Source organism: Nerophis lumbriciformis, linkage group LG36, assembly GCF_033978685.3.
Source record: "Nerophis lumbriciformis linkage group LG36, RoL_Nlum_v2.1, whole genome shotgun sequence".
In the NCBI taxonomy this organism is placed as follows: Eukaryota; Metazoa; Chordata; class Actinopteri; order Syngnathiformes; family Syngnathidae; genus Nerophis; species Nerophis lumbriciformis.
The window spans coordinates 13,154,052-13,177,274 of record NC_084583.2 but is presented as its reverse complement, the minus strand read 5'-3'; the positions used below and the strand labels follow the sequence as shown (position 1 = coordinate 13,177,274).

Below are 23,223 nucleotides of genomic sequence, written 5' to 3'. Positions count from 1 at the left end.
ACCGATTTTCGAACTCTAAATGGGTGAATTTTGGCGAATTAAACGCCTTTCTATTATTCGCTCTAGGGAAGCAGTCCGCCATTTTCTCAAACACATTACAAACACCGAGTCAAATCAGCTCTGTTATTTTCCGTTTTTTCGACTGTTTTCCGTACCTTGGAGACATCATGCCTCGTCGGTGTGTTGTCGAAGGGTGTAACAACACGAACAGGGACGGACTCAAGTTGCACCAGTGGCCCAAAGATGCGAAAGTGGCAAGAAATTGGACGTTTGTTCCGCACACTTTACCGACGAAAGCTATGCTACGACAGAGATGGCAAGAATGTGTGGATATCCTGCGACACTCAAAGCAGATGTATTTCCAACGATAAAGTCAAAGAAATCTGCCGCCAGACCCCCAGGAAAAGAGAGCGAATGAGGGTATGTCTACAGAATATATTAATTGATGAAAGCTGGGCTGTCTGCACTCTCAAAGTGCATGTTGTTGCCAAATGTATTTCATAACCTAGTTCATAGTTGTTAGTTTCCTTTAATGCCAAACAAACACATACCAATCGTTGGTTAGAAGGCGATCGCCAAATTCGTCCTCGCTTTCTCCCGTGTCGCTGGCTGTCGTGTCGTTTTCGTCGGTTTCGCTTGCATACGGTTCAAACCGATATGGCTCAATAGCTTCAGTTTCTTCTTCAATTTCATTTTCGCTACCTGCCTCCACACTACAACCATCCGTTTCAATACATGCGTAATCTGTTGAATCGCTTAAGCCGCTGAAATCCGAGTCTGAATCCGAGCTAATGTCGCTATAGCTTGCTGTTCTTTCCGCCATGTTTGTTTGTGTTGGCTTCACTATGTGACGTCACAGGAAAATGGACGGGTGTATATAACGATGGTTAAAATCAGGCACTTTGAAGCTTTTTTTAGGGATATTGCGTGATGGGTAAAATTTTGAAAAAAACTTCGAAAAATAAAATAAGCCACTGGGAACTGATTTTTAATGGTTTTAACCCTTCTGAAATTGTGATAATGTTCCCCTTTAAAGGAAGTAAGAGTTCATCTTGGTAGGTTTGTATCGTATTTCCAGGAGCCCTCACTGAACTGTACCACTTCAGCCCACAAATGTTGGGCATTTCTATGCTTTCAGCATCAGGATGACAGCGTGGGGAAGGCTTGTATGGTCTACCAAATGACCCACTTGTGTAAGATGTGTAAGAACGTGACTCGTCCACACAGAGCCATGACAAACCCCGTCAAACATCCTTGGAATAAACCCGAGCACAAACAGAGCCAGGCCCTAATATCATCATCCTCATCATCAACACTCCCCCATTATTCTATCATCCCCTTTATAGTGTGCATACCAACTTAACTATGTTCACAGTTGTCATACATTCAACTGTCGATATAAAGATGTTCCTAACATGCATCTCTTCTCTGTCTTTATTTGTCCAGCCAAAAAGGAGCTTGACGGTGGAGATGACAAGCATCTGCAGAAAAAGAAGGTCAAGGAGCTGAAGGTTATTGACTCAAAGTCCTCACAAAACCTTTGTAAGTTTGATAACATTGTGTAAAAATGCATGACCAATTCAAGTCTGACCTGAAACTCTGTTTTGTACATGTAGCCATTTTTCTGGGATCTTTCCGTATCCCATATGAAGAGATCAAGACCGCCATTCTGGAAATCAACGAGAACATCCTTAGAGAATCCATGGTCCAGGTACAGGTTCACCTTTAACAGTTGTTTTCATGTTATGTCCACATTCTTCAAGCTGATTGTCATCCCGCTGGTGTGATTCATCTGACTTTAAAAGCTCATACTGTATATACACAGTCTAGATCAGGCCTGGGAAATTATTTTGACTTTGGGGGCCAAATTTAGAGAAAAAAATGTGTCTGGGGGCCAGTATATCTACTTTTAGGAACACTAATACAAAACCTCACTATAATGTCTGAATGCTAAAAACGTTATCACAGACAAAAACGGAATGGAATTTTTATTTTTTTTACTGAATGAGACACCCAGAATGTACCGTATTTTTCGGAGTTTAAGTCGCACCTGCCGAAAATGCATAATAAAAAAAGAAAAAAACATATATAAGTCGCACTGGAGCCCGGCCAAACTATGAAAAAAACTGCGACTTATAGTCCGAAAAATACGGTACATGAAAACAAAGAATGTGGTATTTTCAATATTAACTATAAACGATAAAACACTGAATATTGACAACATATGAACTTCACCCCCCCTCTTGATCAACATATTTTACAATCATGCGAAACGCAACAAAAATGCAACAAACACAGCGAAATATGAACGCGAAGAGTAAAAAAAAAACCCCGCCTACAATCTGATATATCTTATATATCACTAAGCTTTTGAACTTTGCTGTAAAAATCTCCTTCCGCGTCTGTCCCAGACAGCCGCATTTCAGGCTGGCCAAATTTAGAGAATAAAATGTGTCTTGGGGAAGGTATATCTACTTTTAGGGACACTAATACAAAACATCACAATAATGTCTGAATGCTAAAATCGTTATGCCAAAGCGCCTTAAAAAACGGAATTGAATTTTCTTTTTTTTTTACTGAATGGGACACCCAGAATGTACCGTATTTTTCGGACTTTAAGTCGCAGTTTTTTTTCATAGTTTGGCCTGGGGTGCGACTTATACTCAGGAGCGACTTATGTGTGAAATTATTAACACATTACCGTAAAATATCAAATAATATTATTTATCTCATTCAGGTAAGAGACTAGACGTATAAGATTTCATGGGATTTAGCGATTAGGAGTGACAGATTGTTTGGTAAACGTATAGCATGTTCTATATGTTATAGTTATTTGAATGACTCTTACCATAATATGTTACGTTAACATACCAGTTGGTTATTTATGCCTCATATAACGTACACTTATTCAGCCTGTTGTTCACTATTCTTTATTTATTTTAAATTGCCTTTCAAATGTCTATTCTTGGTGTTGGCTTTTATCAAATACATTTCCCCAAAAAATGCGACTTATACTCCAGTGCGACTTATATATGTTTGTTTCCTTCTTTATTATGCGTTTTCGGCCGGCGCGACTTATACTCCGATAAATACGGTACATGAAAACAAAGAATGTGGGATTTTCTATATTAACTATGAACGATAAAACACTGAATATTGACAATATATGAACGTCACCCCCCCTCTTGATCAACATATTTTACAATCAAGCAAAACGCAACAAAAATGCAACACAATCAGCAAAATATGAACGCCAAGGGTAAAAAAAACCCACCTACAATCTGATATATCTTATATATCACTAAGCTTTTGAACTTTGTTGTAAAAATCTCCTTCCGCGTCTGTTCCTGACACCCGCATTTCAGGCTGGCCAAATTTAGAGAAAAAAAAGTCTGGGTGCCGGTATATCTACTTTTAGGAACACTAATACAAAACATCACAATAATGTCTGAATGCTAAAAACATTATGACAGATCGCCTTAAAAAACAGAATGGAATTTTTATTTTTTTTGCCTGAATGAGACACCCAGAATGTACATGAAAACAAAGAATGTGGGATTTTCAATATTAACTATGAAGGATAAAACACTGAATATTGACAACATTTGAACGTCATACCCCCTCTTGATCAACATATTTTACAATCATGCGAAGCGCAACAAAAATGCAACAAACACAGCGAAATATGAACGCGAAGAGTAAAAAAAAAAACCCACCTACAATCGGATATATCACTAAGCTTTAGAACTTTGCTGTAAAAATCTCCTTCCGCGTCTGTCCCTGACACCCACATTTCAGGCTGGCCAAATTTAGAGAATAAAATGTGTCTGGGGGCCGGTATATCTACTTTTAGGGACACTAATACAAAACAACACAATAATGTCTGAATGCTAAAATCGTTATGACAAAGCGCTTAAAAAACGGAATTTAATTTTTATTTTTTTTACTGAATGAGACACAGAATGTACCGTATTTTTCGGACTTTAAGTCGCAGTTTTTTTTTTATAGTTTGGCCTGGGTTGCGACTTATACTCAGGAACGACTTATGTGTGAGATTATTAACACATTACCGTAAAATATCAAATAATATTTAGCTCATTCACGTAAGAGACTAGACGTATAAGATTTCATGGGATTTAGCGATTAGGAGTGACAGATTGTTTGGTAAACGTATAGCATGTTCTATATGTTATAGTTATTTGAATGACTCTTACCATAATATGTAACGTTAACATACCAGTTGGTTATTTATGCCTCATATAACGTACACTTATTCAGCCTGTTGTTCACTATTCTTTATTTATTTTAAATTGCCTTTCAAATGTCTATTCTTGGTGTTCAATTTTATGAAATACATTTCCCCAAAAAATGCGACTTATACTCCGGAGCGACTTATACTCCGATAAATACGGTACATGAAAACAAAGAATGTGGGATTTTCAATATTAACTATGAACGATAAAACACTGAATATTGACAATATATGAACATCACCCCCCCTCTTGATCAACATATTTTACAATCAAGCAAAACGCAACAAAAATGCAACAAAAGCAGCAAAATATGAACGCGAAGGGTTAAAAAAAAAAAACACCTACAATCTGATATATCTTATATATCACTAAGCTTTTGAACTTTGTTGTAAAAATCTCCTTCCGCGTCTGTTCCTGACACCCGCATTTCAGGCTGGCCAAATTTAGAGAAAAAAATGTGTCTGGGGGCCGGTATATCTACTTTTAGGAACACTAATACAAAACCTCACAATAATGTCTGGATGCTAAAAACATTTTGACAGATCGCCTTAAAAAACGGAATGGAATTTTTTTTTTTTTTGCCTGAATGAGACACCCAGAATGTACATGAAAACAAAGAATGTGGGATTTTCAATATTAACTATGAAGGATAAAACACTGAATATTGACAACATATGAACATCACAACCCCTCTTGATCAACATATTTTACAATCATGCGAAGCGCAACAAAAATGCAACAAACACAGCGAAATATGAACGCGAAGAGTAAAAAAAAACAAAAAAACACCTACAATCGGATATATCACTAAGCTTTAGAACTTTGTTGTAAAAATCTCCTTCCGCGTCTGTCCCTGACACCCGCATTTCAGGCTGGCCAAATTTAGAGAATAAAATGTGTCTGGGGGCCGGTATATCTACTTTTAGGGACACTAATACAAAACAACACAATAATGTCTGAATGCTAAAATCGTTATGACAAAGCGTTTAAAAAACGGAATTGAATTTTTATTTTTTTTACTGAATGGGACACCCAGAATGTACCGTATTTTTCGGACTTTAAGTCGCAGTTTTTTTTCATAGTTTGGCCTGGGGTGCGACTTATACTCAGGAGCGACTTATGTGTGAAATTATTAACACATTAGCGTAAAATATCAAAATTATTTATCTCATTCACGTAAGAGACTAGACGTATAAGATTTCATGGGATTTAGCGATTAGGAGTGACAGATTGTTTGGTAAACGTATAGCATGTTCTATATGTTATAGTTATTTGAATGACTCTTACCATAATATGTTACGTTAACATACCAGTTGGTTATTTATGCCTCATATAACGTACACTTATTCAGCCTGTTGTTCACTATTCTTTATTTATTTTAAATTGCCTTTCAAATGTCTATTCTCGGTGTTGGCTTTTATCAAATACATTTCCCCAAAAAATGCGACTTATATATGTTTGTTTTCTTCTTTATTATGCGTTTTCGGCCGGCGCGACTTATACTCCGGAGCGACTTATACTCCGATAAATACGGTACATGAAAACAAAGAATGTGGGATTTTCTATATTAACTATGAATGATAAAACACTGAATATTGACAATATATGAACGTCACCCCCCCTCTTGATCAACGTATTTTATAATCAAGCAAAACGCAACAAAAATGCAACAAAATCAGCAAAATATGAACGCGAAGGGTTAAAAAAAAAAACACCTACAATCTGATACATCTTATACATCACTAAGCTTGTTGTTGTTGTAAAAATCTCCTTCAGCGTCTGTTCCTGACACCCGCATTTCAGGCTGGCCAAATTTAGAGAAAAAAAAGTCTGGGGGCCGGTATATCTACTTTTAGGAACACTAATACAAAACCTCACAATAATGTCTGGATGCTAAAAACATTATGACAGATCGCCTTAAAAAACGGAATGGAATTTTTATTTTTTTTGCCTGAATGAGACACAAAGAATGTACATGAAAACAAAGAATGTGGGATTTTCAATATTAACTATGAAGGATAAAACACTGAATATTGACAACATATGAACGTCACACCCCCTCTTGATCAACATATTTTACAATCTTGCGAAACGCAACAAAAATGCAACAAACACAGCGAAATATGAACGCGAAGAGTAAAAAAAAACCCCGCCTACAATCTGATATATCACTAAGCTTTAGAACTTTGCTGTAAAAATCTCCTTCCGCGTCTGTCCCTGACACCCACATTTCAGGCTGGCCACATTTAGAGAATAAAATGTGTCTGGGGGCCGGTATATCTACTTTTAGGGACACTAATACAAAACAACACAATAATGTCTGAATGCTAAAATCGTTATGACAAAGCGCTTAAAAAACTAAATTGAATTTTCATTTTTTTTACTGAATGAGACACCCAGAATGTACTGTATTTTTCGGACTATAAGTCACAGTTTTTTTTCATAGTTTGGCCTGGAATGCGACTTATACTCAGGAGCGACTTATGTGTGAAATTATTAACACATTAGCGTAAAATATCAAATAATATTATTTATCTCATTCACGTGAGAGACTAGACGTATAAGATTTCATGGGATTTAGCGATTAGGAGTGACAGATTGTTTGGTAAACGTATAGCATGTTCTATATGTTATAGTTATTTGAATGACTCTTACCATAATATGTTACGTTAACATACCAGTTGGTTATTTATGCCTCATATAACGTACACTTATTCAGCCTGTTGTTCACTATTCTTTATTTATTTTAAATTGCCTTTCAAATGTCTATTCTTGGTGTTGGCTTTTATCAAATACATTTCCCCAAAAAATGCGACTTATACTCCAGTGCGACTTATATATGTTTCTTTATTATGCATTTTCTGCCGGTGTGACTTATACTCCAGAGCGACTTATACTCCGATAAATACGGTACATGAAAACAAAGAATGTGGGATTTTCTATATTAACTATGAAGGATAAAACACTGAATATTGACAGTATATGAACGTCACACCCCCTCTTGATCAACATATTTTACAATCAAGCAAAACGCAACAAAAATGCAACGAAAACAGCAAAATATGAACGCGAAGGGTAAAAAAAAAAAACCTACAATCTGATATATCTTATATATCACTAAGCTTTTGAACTTTGTTGTAAAAATCTCCTTCCGCGTCTGTTCCTGACACCCGCATTTCAGGCTGGCCAAATTTAGAGAGAAAAAATGTGTCTGGGTACCGGTATATCTGCTTTTAGGAACACTAATACAAAACCTCACTATAATGTCTGAATGCTAAAAACATTTTGACAGATCGCCTTAAAAAAAGGAATACATTTTTTTTTTTTTTTGCCTGAATGAGACACCCAGAAAGTACATGAAAACAAAGAATGTTGGATTTTCAATATTAACTATGAAGGATAAAACACTGAATATTGACAACATATGAACGTCACACCCCCTCTTGATCAACATATTTTACAATCATGCGAAACGCAACAAAAATGCAACAAACACAGCGAAATATGAACGCAAAGAGTAAAAAAAAAAAAAAAACGCCTACAATCGGATATATCACTAAGCTTTAGAACTTTGCTGTAAAAATCTCCTTCCGCGTCTGTCCCTGACACCCACATTTCAGGCTGGCCACATTTAGAGAATAAAATGTGTCTGGGGGCCGGTATATCTACTTTTAGGGACACTAATACAAAACAACACAATAATGTCTGAATGCTAAAATTGTTATGACAAAGCGCCTTAAAAAACAGAATTGAATTTTCTTTTCTTTTTTTACTGAATGAGACACCCAGAATGTACCGTATTTTTCAGACTATAAGTCACAGTTTTTTTTCATAGTTTGGCCTGGGGTGCGACTTATACTCAGGAGCGACTTATGTGTGAAATTATTAACACATTAGCGTAAAATATCAAATAATATTAATTATCTCATTCAGGTAAGAGACTAGACGTATAAGATTTCATGGGATTTAGCGATTAGGAGTGACAGATTGTTTGGTAAACGTATAGCATGTTCTATATGTTATAGTTATTTGAATGACTCTTACCATAATATGTTACGTTAACATACCAGTTGGTTATTTATGCCTCATATAACGTACACTTATTCAGCCTGTTGTTCACTATTCTTTATTTATTTTAAATTGCCTTTCAAATGTCTATTCTTGGTGTTGGCTTTTATCAAATACATTTCCCCAAAAAATGCGACTTATACTCCAGTGCGACTTATATATGTTTCTTTATTATGCATTTTCTGCCGGTGTGACTTATACTCCAGAGCGACTTATACTCCGATAAATACGGTACATGAAAACAAAGAATGTGGGATTTTCTATATTAACTATGAACGATAAAACACTGAATATTGACAATACATGAACATCACCCCCCCTCTTGATCAACATATTTTACAATCGAGCAAAACGCAACAAAAACAGCAAAATATGAACGCAAGGGTAAAAATAAACCCACCTACAATCTGATATATCTGATATATTACTAAACTTTAGAACTTTGCTGTAAAAATCTCCTTTTGCGTCTGTCCCAGACTCCCGCATTTCAGGCTGGCCGCTCTGGAAACACTCTGTGGAAACAAACCACGCCCACAGTGCTTGGTTCGGAGTTTAAGTCGCACCGGAGTATAAGTCGCACCTGACGAAAATGCATAATAAAGAAGGAAAAAAACATATATAAGTTGCACTGGAGCCCGGCCAAACTATGAAAAAAACTGCGACTTATAGTCCGAAAAATACGGTAATTAGAATGCCATAGTAACTAGTATATCATGCAAAAGTGCAGATTCCAACCATTGAAATACTTTGTATAGTTCAAGACTTACGGAAACATCACTGCACATCATAATGGCAGCTACAGTTTCCATCTTAAAGATCAAAAAAAATATTTGGGAATGTCCGGCGGGCCTTAATTTTCCCAGGTCTTGTCCAGATAGATAGACAGGAACTTTATTAATCCTTTGGGAAAGTCCCCTCAGTGAACTTCAAAAGGGCTGTAAGGAATATACACCTGTATCAGTCAATTCTCCGTTGCTTGCCATGTAGAACCTGATCAAGCAGTTGCCGACACCAGAGCAGCTAAGCACACTGAGCGAGATGAAGGATGAATATGATGACTTGGCAGAGGCTGAACAGTTTGGAGTTGTGGTAAGAAGGCCCACAGTCATACATTGGAAGTTGTAAACCACTAGCTATGAGCGCGTGATGCCTAATGACATAATGAGACACTGTATTCTGTGGTCAACAAATCTGTCACACTAATTGTTAAAGAAGGCAAACACATACTACTTTGTTCAGTAATCAAATATGTTTACAGTACGTGGAAAATATTCCCATCAGTCATGTAAAATTACCCCACCCACATCCGTATATATCCATATCTTTTTCCCAGATGTCCAGTGTAAAGCGTCTGCAACCGCGGCTTCAGGCCATCCTCTTCAAGCTCCAGTTTGAGGAACAGATCAACAATATCAAACCGGACGTGGTGTCTGTGACGGCGGCCTGTGAGGAGCTCAGGAAAAGCAGCTCCTTCTCCAAGCTGCTACAGATCATCCTTCTCCTGGGCAATTACATGAACGCAGGCTCGCGCAATGGCAAGGCCTTCGGCTTTTCCATATCGTACCTGTGCAAGGTAAAACGAAAAGGCACTCAGGTGTGCACAAGCACAACTAAATGGCATACACTGCAAAAACCGAAATCTAAGTAAGATGAAATATCTCAAATAAGGTTGATATTTGCTTATTTTCTGTCTGATAAGATCATTCTTCTCACTAAGCAGATTTTATGTTAGTGTTTTACTTGTTTTAAGGGTTTTGGTCCTAAATGATCTCAGTAAGATATTCCAGCTTGTTGCTGAGATGTGATGACCTATATTGGGTAAAACATGCTTGAAACTAGAATATCAACTGTTGCAAAGCTGTGTCATCAACACTCACAAGTAGGGATGTCCCGATCCGATATTTGCCAAAAAATGCGTATCGGCAAGGCATGGGAAAATGCCGATCCAGATCCAGTTTAAAACAAACTCCGGTCCGTGTTTTCCAACGCACCGATTTAAATAATACATTCCACTTTTCTGCTGCTCCGTAATTTCCGTTCCGCATTTTCCAGCACACCTTCAACACATCCACAAGTCTGTGGAATCTCACGCAGTTGCTTTTAGCTGCTGGCATTACACGACAGGGTCTTCTCACTCTTTCCTGTGTCTCCCTCTCACAGACAGCAAGCGCACCTTCTTACACACGTCACATACTGTCACGTCATACGCCACATACGTATACGTCCTCCCCAAGCAGAGGGGTAGCAGCATGGCTAACGTTAGCTGTGATGCTAGCGCAGCCGCTAAGGTGCGCGCCTGCTCAAACGTCCTCTGCGCACGGCAAATCTATGCCACGCACAAAATCAAATAAAAAAATAAGCGCATAACAATTTTCGACACACGGACACGACAGAGAAAACCGTTTTCGTCATCATTGTTCAAATATTGTGACGTCTGTCGAGACGCTTATCTCCGTTCGGTGCCACACGTCCACACCATCAAAATGCTGAGGCAAAAATTTCCAGATCAACACCGTCTGAAAAAATTAGTGATCTATTTAGTTGTGATATCCTTCTCTGCATGAAAGTTTAAAAGTAGCATATATTAATGCAGTATGAAGAAGAATGTTTTAATGTAGACATGCAAGCCTTGAAAGAACATTTTGAAAATCAAGACTACATTTCCTGCAAATGGGTGCATTTCTACCCTATATTTTAACTTTAGATTTATTCTCATATCAAACTCTTTTGGCTGTCTTTTTGACACTTACATCCGGCGCCCCCCTCTACACCCTGGATTATAAATAATGTAAATAATTCAATGTGATTATCTTGCGTGATGACTGTATTATGATGATAGTATATATCTGATAGTATATATCTGTATCATGAATCCGACTTAAACAAGTTGAAAAACTTATTGGGGTGTTACCATTTAGTGGTCAATTGTACGGAATATGTACTTCACTGTGCAACCTACTAATAAAAGTCTCAATCAATCAATCAAAACACATAGAATCATCATACTGCTGTGATTATATGCATCAAGTGTTCATTCAAGGCTAAGGCAAAACATCGAGATATATATCGTGTATCGCAATATGGCCTTAAAATATCGCAATATTAAAAAAAGGCCATATCGCCCAGCCCTAGTTTCAATGATGCCATTTCTGTTTGTCATGTATAATTTTGTCTATTTTGTGTTTATCCTTGAATAAACAGGTCAGTTTCTTGTTACCAACCATTGTGTATTATTCAAACTCCCCTAATTCAGCTGGCTAGTTGTTATCAAGAGTACTAAAACCCTTTTCAACATGATTCTGACAACTAAGTAGGCTAAATAACTTTAAACTTTAATACATGCTCGGATAGGCCAGTATCGGTCAGTATCGGTATCGGTCAGTATCGGTATCGATCGGAAGTGCAAAAACCTGGATCGGGACATCCCTACTCACAAGTATAGAACTACTTTTTTAAAGTAATAATTTCTTATTTCAAGCATGAAAAAAAATAAATCATGACTTTGACACAATTGTGTCTCATATTAAAACAGATAACAGCCAATGGGCTTTGCTGTTTTATTTTCAATGAAACAATAGAAAATACGTTCTCATATAGTATTACAGTTGTTATTAGTGAGAATATACTTATTTTAAGGTATTTTTGGGTTCATTGAGGTTGACTAATTTTACTTGTTTTGGAAAGTCTTGACAAGCCAAATTTTCTTGTTCTATTGGCAGATAATTTTGCTTAGTTCAAATAAAATACCCCTCTTTTTTTTTTTTCCCTTGTTTTTGAACACTGACTTTTTGCAGTGTATAAACATCACCCTTCCTAGAGCTGTTCTGATTATTGTTGATTGTGAAGCATTTTACTACTAAAACAAAACACTTGTATTTTCCAAATAACAAAAACAAATGCTTAAGCTGTCGCGCCTTTACCTTAGCTAGCCTCTTCCTGGACATGTTCAACATGCATCGTTAAATGTTTTTTATCTTCACTGCTTTTATTTGCTTTGCAGGGTTTGTAAGTTAGTGTTCTGCTTTAAAAAGAAACAAAATACAACCTGATTTTGTTTCAGGAATTCTTCCGAGGTTAGAGCATGGTTACTGTGGCACCTGAAAGACCGTGTTCTCACTTGCAGACCCACACTTATTTATCACATGCTGCATAAGTAGTTTACTGAAATGTGGAACGCAGTGGCAGCCACTGGACGTCGTATGGATTTTTAATCGATTGCTTTATCAATATGCATCCGACCAGTTACGTGACACCAAATCAGCTGACCTGAAGCAGACGCTGCTCCACTTTCTGGCTGACGTGTGCCTGGAACAGTACCCTGAAGTCATGACCTTTACAGACGAGCTCATTCATGTGGAGAAGGCCAGCAGAGGTACACTTGACATCAAACTGACCAATTCACAAAGAAATGACCATTACGCATATAAAAAATAACATATGTTGTCTTCATATTGCCTACAGTTCCTGCAGAGATACTTCAGAAGAATCTAGAACTGATGGGTCGCCAGATCAAGAACTTGAAGAAAGACATTGAAACCTTCCCGCCTGCACAAAACGACAAGGACCTGTTTGTGGAGAAGATGTCCATATCCTCTTAGAGCAGTTTGAATGTTGTGTAATAATACAAACCCCGTTTCCATATGAGTTGGGAAATTGTGTTAGATGTAAATATAAACGGAATACAATGATTTGCAAATCATTTTCAACCCATATTCAGTTGAATATGCTACAAAGACAACATACTGATAAACATCTTTTTTTGTGCAAATAATCATTAACTTTAGAATTTGATGCCAGAAACACGTGACAAAGAAGTTGGGAAAGGTGGCAATAAATACTAATAAAGTTGAGAAATGCTCATCAAACACTTATTTGGAACATCCCACAGGTGTGCAGGCTAATTGGGAACAGATGGGTGCCATGATTGGGTATAAAAACAGCTTCCCAAAAAATGCTCAGTCTTTCACAAGAAAGGATGGGGCGAGGTACACCCCTTTGTCCACAACTGCGTGAGCAAATAGTCAAACAGTTTAAGAACAACGTTTCTCAAATTGCAATTGCAAGAAATTTAAGGATTTCAACATCTACGGTCCATAATATCATCAAAAGGTTCAGAGAATCTGGAGAAATCACTCCATGTAAGCGGCATGGCCAGAAACCAAAATTAAATGACCGTGACCTTCGATCCCTCAGACGGCACTGTATCAAAAACCGACCTCAATCTCTAAAGGATATCACCACATGGGCTCAGGAACACTTCAGAAAACCACTGTCACTAAATACAGTTGGTTGCTACATCTGTAAGTGCAAGTTAAAACTCTACTATGCAAAGCGAAAGCCATTTATCAACAACATCCAGAAACGCCGCCGGCTTCTCTGGGCCCGAGATCATCTAAGATGGACTCATGCAAAGTGGAAAAGTGTTCTGTGGTCTAACAAGTCCACATTTCAAATTGTTTTTGGAAATATTCGACATCGTGTCATCCGGACCAAAAGGGAAGCGAACCATCCAGACTGTTATCGACGCAAAGTTCAAAAGCCAGCATCTGTGATGGTATGGGGGTGCATTAGTGCCCAAGGCATGGGTAACTTACACATCTGTGAAGGCACCATTAATGCTGAAAGGTACATACAGGTTTTGGAACAACATATGCTGCCATCTAAGCGCCGTCTTTTTCTTATTTCAGCAAGACAATGCCAAGCCACATTCAGCACGTGTTACAACAGCGTGGCTTTGTAAAAAAAAGAGTGCGGGTACTATCCTGGTCCGCCTGCAGTCCAGACCTGTCTCCCATCGAAAATGTGTGGCGCATTATGAAGCGTAAAATGTTGAACGACTGAAGCTCTACATAAAACAAGAATGGGAAAGAATTCCACTTTCAAGGCTTCAACAATTAGTTTCCTCAGTTCCCAATCGTTTATTGAGTGTTGTTAAAAGAAAAGGTGATGTAACACAGTGGTGGACATGCCCTTTTCCAACTACTTTGGCACGTGTTGCAGCCATGACATTCTAAGGTAATATTTGCAAAAAAAAAACAAAGTTTATGAGTTTGAACATCAAATATCTTGTCTTTGTAGTGCATTCAATTGAATATGGGTTGAAAAGGATTTGCAAATCATTGTATTCCGTTTATTTTTACATCTAACACAATTTCCCAACTCATATGGAAACGGGGTTTGTACATGTGAGATATAAAGGTATAGATGTACTTTTTCCTTAACATCATGGCTTCACATTTTTGTGGGCTTGGCCCATGAACAGTATGAGAAGTTGGATCTGATGCATAAGAACATGGAGAAGCAGTATAACGACCTAGGAGAGTATTTTGTCTTTGACCCCAGAAAGATTTCTGTGGAGGAATTCTTCGGGGACCTCAACACCTTTAAGAACATGTTCCAGGTATGTGTCAGGACGTGTATGCTCATCCTTTACCTGCAAAACAAACTTTACAGATGAAGGATAATTGTCAAACCTGCAGGCCGAAGAAACCTACTTTGCAGCTGTTTCTATTGACATAATAGTGTGACTCATGTATTGTCTGTTTATGCATCAACTGAGACTTGTTTGGAAGAGAGCTGACTTGTTCTTCCAGCTATTGTGATTTACTGACATCCTGGTACTGGAGTGTTGTTTCCACATCAATCTATCAAAACACTTCCTCCTCTTGTCGACCATTCTCTTTAGAATAATATCAACCAAGCAATTAAGTTTATTCTTTGTTCTTATTGCTCATTTTATTTCTCTTTTCCTTTCTTCAGCAAGCAGTGAAGGATAATCAGAAGAGGAGAGAGGCGGAAGAAAAGATCCGAAAGGCCAAACTGGCCAGAGAAAAGGCGGAGAGGGAAAAGGAAGAGAAACTGAAGAGGAATCAGCACTTGGACATCAACGCAGGTCACTGTTTTGTTCTTAAATGTGGTATTTTTGGAGGAGACATGCTCTTATTTTTGTTGTTGTTCCCCTCATACTCCAGTTGGGGGCAGTCAGAGTCCACACTTCAGTCAGTGGAGTTTGTGTGTGTGTGTGTGTGTGTGTGTGTGTGTGTGTGTGTGTGTGTGTGTGTGTGTGTGTGTGTGTGTGTGTGTGTGTGTGTGTGTGTGTGTGTGTGTGTGTGTGTGTGTGTGTGTGTGTGTGTCTCTCTGCCGTGTGTGTGTGTGTGTGTGTGTGACTGAGACAAACAAGCACGACATCATTTAAAGACCAGAGATAATCTAATGTGGATGACTTGCCTTTAAAAAGTCACAAAGAATCTCCTCTGAAAGGCAGTGAAGAGAAGACACTCTATCAAGAGATTGCTTCCTCACCTTCCAGCTCTTCGGATAAATAATAGTTTGGCTTTCACATGAAGAATAAGTTAGAAGAACACATTTAATGACCAAACATGTACTTTAGTGAAGTGAAGTGAAGTGAATTACATTTATATAGCGCTTTTTCTCAAGTGACTCAAAGCGCTTTACATAGTGAAACCCAATATCTAAGTTACATTTAAACCAGTGTGGGTGGCACTGGGAGCAGGTGGGTAAAGTGTCTTGCCCAAGGACACAACGGCAGTGACTAGGATGGCGGAAGTGGGGATCGAACCTGCAACCCTCAAGTTGCTGGCACGGCCGCTCTACCAACCGAGCTATGCCGCCCCTTTACAATACAATAAACCTGTTGCTTTACAGTCATCACCTTATTCACAAAGAAAATGATCCAGTCCTTCTTAGCGGACTTAATCATGTACAGATACTTTTCCTTCCCTTCCAAGACTCTGACCTACTTTTAGCACATTCCTTCATTCTGTGGCTCCACTTTGGCATCTCCAAGGAGTCTTAAATCCTAAATTGACCACAGACCAAGCACCCTGTGTATGAAAGTTTAAAACTAGCTGTTTAACGATTACATTATTTCTACAGATTAATCAGAATTTTGCATTTTGACAAATTACAATTAATCGCAGTAAATTACTTGCGTGCATACCGTATTTTTTGGACTATAAGTCGCAGTTTTTTTCATATGCGACTTATACTCATATATGGTTATAGATCAGAATGTATGAATATTGAATGTGGAATTCCTCAAGGTTCGATTTTAGGACCCAAACTTTTTATTTTATACATAAATGATATGAGTGTGAAGCGACTGGGATGAGAATCAGCACCTCCAAGTCCGAGTCCATGGTTCTCGCCCGGAAAAGGGTGGCGTGCCATCTCCGGGTTGGGGAGGAGACCTTGCCCCAAGTGGAGGAGTTCAAGTACCGTATTTTCCGCACCATAAGCCGCCCTGGGTTATAAGCCGCGCCTTCAATGAACGGCATATTTCAAAACTTTGTCCACCTATAAGCCGCCCCGTGTTATAAGCCGCATCTAACTGCGCTAAAGGGAATGTCAAAAAAACAGTCAGATAGGTCAGTCAAACTTTAATAATATATTAAAAACCAGCGTGATGTGGGCGCGCATGGAGTCGTATATCAACATGGACGGAGCTGCGTGAAAAAAGCCACCCGGCCTCTTCGCGTAAACTTCCCTTAACCACTCGCTCATCTTTTCTTCATCCATCCATCCCTTCGAGTTAGCTTTTATGATGACGCCGGCTGGAAAGGTATCTTTTGGCAAGGTCTTCCTTTTGAATATCACCATGGGTGGAAGTTTCTGGCCATTAGCATGGCAAGGTAGAACCACAGTGAAGGATGACTTCTCATTCCCTGTGGTGCGAATATTCACCGTACGTGCTCCCGTTGTATCCACAGTGCGGTTCACAGGAATATCAAAAGTCAGTGGAACCTCGTCCATGTTGATAATGTTCTCTGGCCGGATCTTTTTTTTCAGCTATCTTGTTTTTACAATATGCACGGAAAGTAGCCAGCTTTTCTTGAAAGTCTTTAGGCAGTTGCTGTGAAATAGTAGTCCGTGTGCGGATGGAGAGATTGCGTCTTTTCATGAACCGGAAACCTGTCGCTTAGTAGGAGCCATTTTGTGGTCTTTACAGATGTAAACACACAAAGGAAATGAAACGTAATATCCGCGCGCTTCTTCTTCTTGTACGGGGGCGGGTGGTTGCTTACAGTAGAAGAAGAAGCGCTTCCTCTTCTATGGGGGCGGGTGCTTACCTTGGCGGTTGCTTGCCGTAGAAGAAGAAGCGCTTCCGCTTCTACGGGGAAAAAAGATGGCGGCTGTTTACCGTAGTTGCGAGACCTAAACTTTATGAAAATGAATCTTAATATTAATCCATATATAAAGCGCACCGGGTTATAAGCCGCACTGTCAGCTTTTGAGTAAATTTGTGGTTTTTAGGTGCGGCTAATAGTGCGGAAAATACGGTACCTAGGAGTCTTGTTCACGAGTGAGGGAAAAGTGGATCGTGAGATCGACAGGCGTATCGGTGCGGCGTCTTCAGTAATGCGGACGCTGTATCGATCCGTTGTGGTGAAGAAGGAGCTGAGCCGGAAGTCAAAGCTCTCAATTTACCGGTCGATCTACATTCCCATCCTCACCTATGGTCATGAGCTTTGGGTTATGACCGAAAGGACAAGATCACGGGTACAAGCGGCCGAAATGAGTTTCCTCTGCCGGGTGGCGGGCCTCTCCCTTAGAGATAGGGTGAGAAGCTCTGCCATCCGGGAGGAGCTCAAAGTAAAGCCGCTGCTCCTCCACATGGAGAGGAGCCAGATGAGGTGGTTCGGGCATCTGGTCAGGATGCCACCCGAACGCCTCCCTCGGGAGGTGTTTAAGGCACGTCCAACCGGTAGGAGGCCACGGGGAAGACCCAGGACACGTTGGGAAGACTATGTCTCCCGGCTGGCCTGGGAACGCCTCGGGATCCCCCGGGAGGAGCTGGACGAAGTGGCTGGGGAGAGGAAAGTCTGGGCTTCCCTGCTTAGGCTGCTGCCCCCGCGACCAGTCCATAGTGGATCTAACATAATTGTGAGAGTCCAGTCCATAGTGGATCTAACATAATAGTGTGAGAGTCCAGTCCATAGCGGATCTAACATAATAGTGTGAGAGTCCAGTCCATAGTGGATCTAACATAATAGTGTGAGAGTCCAGTCCATAGTGGATCTAACATAATAGTGTGAGAGTCCAGTCCATAGTGGATCTAACATAATAGTGAGAGTCCAGTCCCTAGTGGATCTAACATAATAGTGAGAGTCCAGTCCATAGTGGATCTAACATAATAGTGTGAGAGTCCAGTCCATAGCGGATCTAACATAATAGTGTGAGAGTCCAGTCCATAGTGGATCTAACATAATAGTGTGAGAGTCCAGTCCATAGTGGATCTAACATAATAGTGTGAGAGTCCAGTCCATAGTGGATCTAACATAATAGTGAGAGTCCAGTCCCTAGTGGATCTAACATAATAGTGAGAGTCCAGTCCATAGTGGATCTAACATAATAGTGTGAGAGTCCAGTCCATAGTGGATCTAACATAATAGTGAGAGTCCAGTCCATAGTGGATCTAACATAATAGTGTGAGAGTCCAGTCCATAGTGGATCTAACATATCGTGAAAGTCCAGTCCATAGTGGATCTAACATAATAGTGTGAGAGTCCAGTCCATGGTGGGTCTAACATAACAGTGTGAAAGTCCAGTCCATAGTGGATCTAACATAATATCGTGAAAGTCCAGTCCATAGTGGATCTAACATAAAAACATAATTCATAGTTTTGATGCCTTCAGTGACAATCTACAATGTAAATAGTCATAAAAATAAAGAAAACACATTGAATGAGAAGGTGTGTCCAAACTTTTGGCCTGTACTGTATATGATTAATGCATTATTGTTTTGTGATTAATTGTGAGTTCAAGCATTGACTTTCCCGAGTTACAACATAGTTTTTCTTTGTGTGTACATCTTTCGTCAACAATATCTTCCTCTAAGTACCATATGGCTTCTATTCTTTCTTGCTTTTGCTTTATCAAAAGTTTTCTCTCTGCCTTTGTGTGCCTTCCATTGAAAGTCCTTCACAGGTAGCACAGAAAGTCCACATGTAATACAGTGCCTCTGCGTTTGGCATATGGAGCTGAGGCTTTCTTGTTGAAAGTACTCACATTTTCCACTCAGGCTTGTTTGAGTGGAATATAATAGAACTTCAAAGATGTGTTTATGAGGGAAAGAGATCGTTTACATACAGGTGGTGTATTTGTTTGCCTGGGGTTATTCAAAACCCGTATTTAAATTCAGCCACACACCTGGTATTTGTACTGTATTTGTTTATGCTCCCATACTCTCAAGGATACGACACAATGGCTGTTTTATGTCCTTTCACACACTCCTTTTTTTGTCTCCTCTTTCTTCCCTTTGCTCAGCAGCCGAATAATGCACATTTATCTCATGAACTTACTGGATGTTCTCACTTCACATGTTATCTCTGTTACCCTGACATCCCAGTTGCTGATTAAACTGTCCAAGGTCACAAGGGGTTGTTGGTTTTGCCATTAGCGGTGCCAGTCAGAGCACAGTCAAGGTCATGATAGTACCAGTTATTTCATTCCTCTGGAGCAGGGGTCGGCAACCTTTACCAGTCAAAGAGCCATTTTGACAAGTTTCACAAATTATAGAAATCAATGGGAGCCGCAAAATTTTTTTGAAATTTTAAATGAAATAACACTGCATGGTAGCATTATACACCCCTGCTACCTGGTGGTAGCAGGGGTGTATAATGGAGCCCGAAAGAGTCAGGGCTGCATGGGATTCTGGGTGTTTGTTCTGTTGTGTTTATGTTGTGTTAAGGTGCAGATGTTCTCCCGAAATGTGTTTGTCATTCTTGTTTGGTTTTGGTTCAAAGTGTGGCGCATTATTAGTAAGAGTGTTAAAGTTGTTTTATATGACCACCGTCAGTGTAACCTGTGTGGCTGTTGACCAAGTATGCCTTGCTGTCACATACGTGTGCAAGCAGAAGATGTATATTGTACAACAAGTGCTGGGCTGGCACGCTGTTAATACAGATTGTAGATGGCGCCAAATGTTGTACCATCATAGCACGCCCTTATTATAGCCGTAAGGGTGAAAATCGGTGAATATTAATCCCGGGAGTTTTCTGCGAGAGGCACTGAAATCCGGAAATCTCACGGGAAAATTGGGGGGTTCAGAAAGTAAGCTGCTGAGCCGCATCAGAGTGATCAAAGAGCCGCATGCGGCTCCGGGGCCGCGGGTTGCCGACCCCTGCTCTGGAGGTATGGTATGTTTATCTTTCAGAATGACATTTGGAAAAAATGCCAATAAGCCCCTTAGAAGCATTAAAAATAAACTGAGTCAATTTAAGATTTTGAGTGCCGTATTTTTCGGAATATAAGTCACAGTTTTTTTCATAGTTTGACCGGGCTCCAGTGCGATTTATATATGTTTTTTTCCTTTTTTATTATGCATTTTCGGCAGGTGCGACTTATACTCCGGTGCGACTTATACTCCGAAAAATACGGTAGATTGTATTTGACATCTTCTCAGCTGCAGTAGATAGCAATTTATGTATGAAGTGTCGGGCAGCTGAGGGAACTCTTGTTCATTTATTGTGGGAATGTCAGAGAATAAAAGAGATATGGTTGAAAACGGCAAAAGAAGCAATCACATTCCTAAATATAAACAGCCCAATGACTACAAACTTGTATTCTTGGTGATCTGCCTCACTTTAGTAACGTGTCATCAAAGAGTAAAAATGCATTTCTTTCAATATGCATCATAACAAAAAGGGTAATATTAAAACAATGGATAGATGTTGAAAGTCCAACTCATACTCCAATCCACTTTATTTATATAGCACATTTAAACAACAAAAATGTTTCCAAAGTGCTGCACAACAATATTAAAAACAATATTCAAATATTATCCTTAGCTCCACCAATGACTGAATAAAAACAATAAATAAATAAATATAAAACCAATATAAAAAAAATATAAGAATAAATATGATTAAAAACGATTTAAAGGGTCAAATCAATTAAAACAGTAAATAGAAATCAAAATGTATAAAAAATAAAAAAAACCACAGAGGACCACACAACTCACGTAGTGTTAAAAGCCAAAGAATAAAAGTGGGTCTTAAGACGAGACTGACTGACACATACTAAATATTGACTGGTATACACACATACTAAATATTGACTGGTATACACACATACTAAATATTGACTGGTATACACACATATTAAATATTGACTGGTATACACACATATTAAATACTGACTGGTATACACACATACTTAATATTGACTGGTATACAAACAATTAAATACTGACTGGTATACACACATACTAAATATTGACTGGTATACAAACATATTAAATACTGACTGGTATACACACATACTAAATATTGACTGGTATACAAACATATTAAATATTGACTGGTATACACACATACTAAATATTGACTGGTATACAAACATATTAAATACTGACTGGTATACACACATACAAAATATTGACTAGTATACAAACATATTAAATATTGACTGGTATACAAACATACTAAATATTGACTGGTATACAAACATATTAAATACTGACTGGTATACACACATACTAAATATTGACTGGTATACAAACATATTCAATATTGACTGGTATACAAACATTAAATACTAACTGGTATACAAACATATTAAATACTGACTGGTATACAAACATATTAAATATTGACTGGTATGCAAACATATTAAATACTAACTGGTATACAAACATATTAAATACTGACTGGTATACACACATTAAATATTGACTGGTATACAAACATATTAAATACTGACTGGTATACACACATAATAAATACTAACTGGTATACAAACATTAAATACTGACTGGTATACACACATTAAATATAGACTGGTATACAAACATATTAAATACTGACTGGTATACACACATACTTAATATGGACTGGTATACACACATATTGAATACTGACTGGTATACACACATACTAAATATTGACTGGTATACAAACATATTAAATACTGACTGGTATACACACATTAAATATTGACTGGTATACAAACATATTAAATATTGACTGGTATACACACATACTAAATATTGACTGGTATACAAACATATTAAATACTGACTGGTATACACACATACTAAATATTGACTGGTATACAAACATTAAATACTGACTGGTATACACACATACTAAATATTGACTGGTATACAAACATATTAAATATTGACTGGTGTACAAACATATTAAATATTGACTGGTATACACACATACTAAATATTGACTGGTATACAAACATATTAAATACTGACTGGTATACACACATACTAAATATTGACTGGTATACAAACATATTAAATATTGACTGGTATACAAACATTAAATACTAACTGGTATACAAAAATATTAAATACTGACTGGTATACACACATACTTAATATTGACTGGTATGCAAACATATTAAATACTAACTGGTATACAAACATATTAAATACTGACTGGTATACACACATAATAAATACTGACTGGTATACAAACATTAAATACTGACTGGTATACACACATATTAAATATAGACTGGTATACAAACATATTAAATACTGACTGGTATACACACATACTTAATATTGACTGGTATACACACACATTAAATACTGACTGGTATACACACATACTAAATATTGACTGGTATACAAACATATTAAATACTGACTGGTATACACACATATTAAATATTGACTGGTATACAAACATATTAAATATTGACTGGTATACACACATACTAAATATTGACTGGTATACAAACATATTAAATACTGACTGGTATACACACATACTAAATATTGACTGGTATACAAACATATTAAATACTGACTGGTATACACACATACTAAATATTGACTGGTATACAAACATATCAAATACTGACTGGTATACACACATACTTAATATTGACTGGTATACAAACATATTAAATACTGACTGGT

The 23,223-nt window shown here is 38.1% G+C and overlaps 1 protein-coding gene across 1 annotated transcript in view; it reads left to right on the top strand.

Moving 5' to 3' along the window:
* The first annotated feature begins 1,184 nt into the window (after positions 1 to 1,184).
* The window catches only part of LOC133577054 (protein diaphanous homolog 1), a 51,068-nt gene continuing 29,029 nt past the window's right edge, over positions 1,185 to 23,223 (top strand). The window contains exons 1-8 of the mRNA XM_072912474.1: positions 1,185 to 1,542; positions 1,617 to 1,711; positions 9,309 to 9,410; positions 9,655 to 9,894; positions 12,564 to 12,693; positions 12,783 to 12,909; positions 14,559 to 14,721; positions 15,081 to 15,213. Coding sequence (XP_072768575.1) covers positions 1,416 to 1,542; positions 1,617 to 1,711; positions 9,309 to 9,410; positions 9,655 to 9,894; positions 12,564 to 12,693; positions 12,783 to 12,909; positions 14,559 to 14,721; positions 15,081 to 15,213 — 1,117 coding nt within the window. The 5' untranslated portion in view covers positions 1,185 to 1,415. The remainder of the gene's footprint in view (positions 1,543 to 1,616; positions 1,712 to 9,308; positions 9,411 to 9,654; positions 9,895 to 12,563; positions 12,694 to 12,782; positions 12,910 to 14,558; positions 14,722 to 15,080; positions 15,214 to 23,223) is intronic.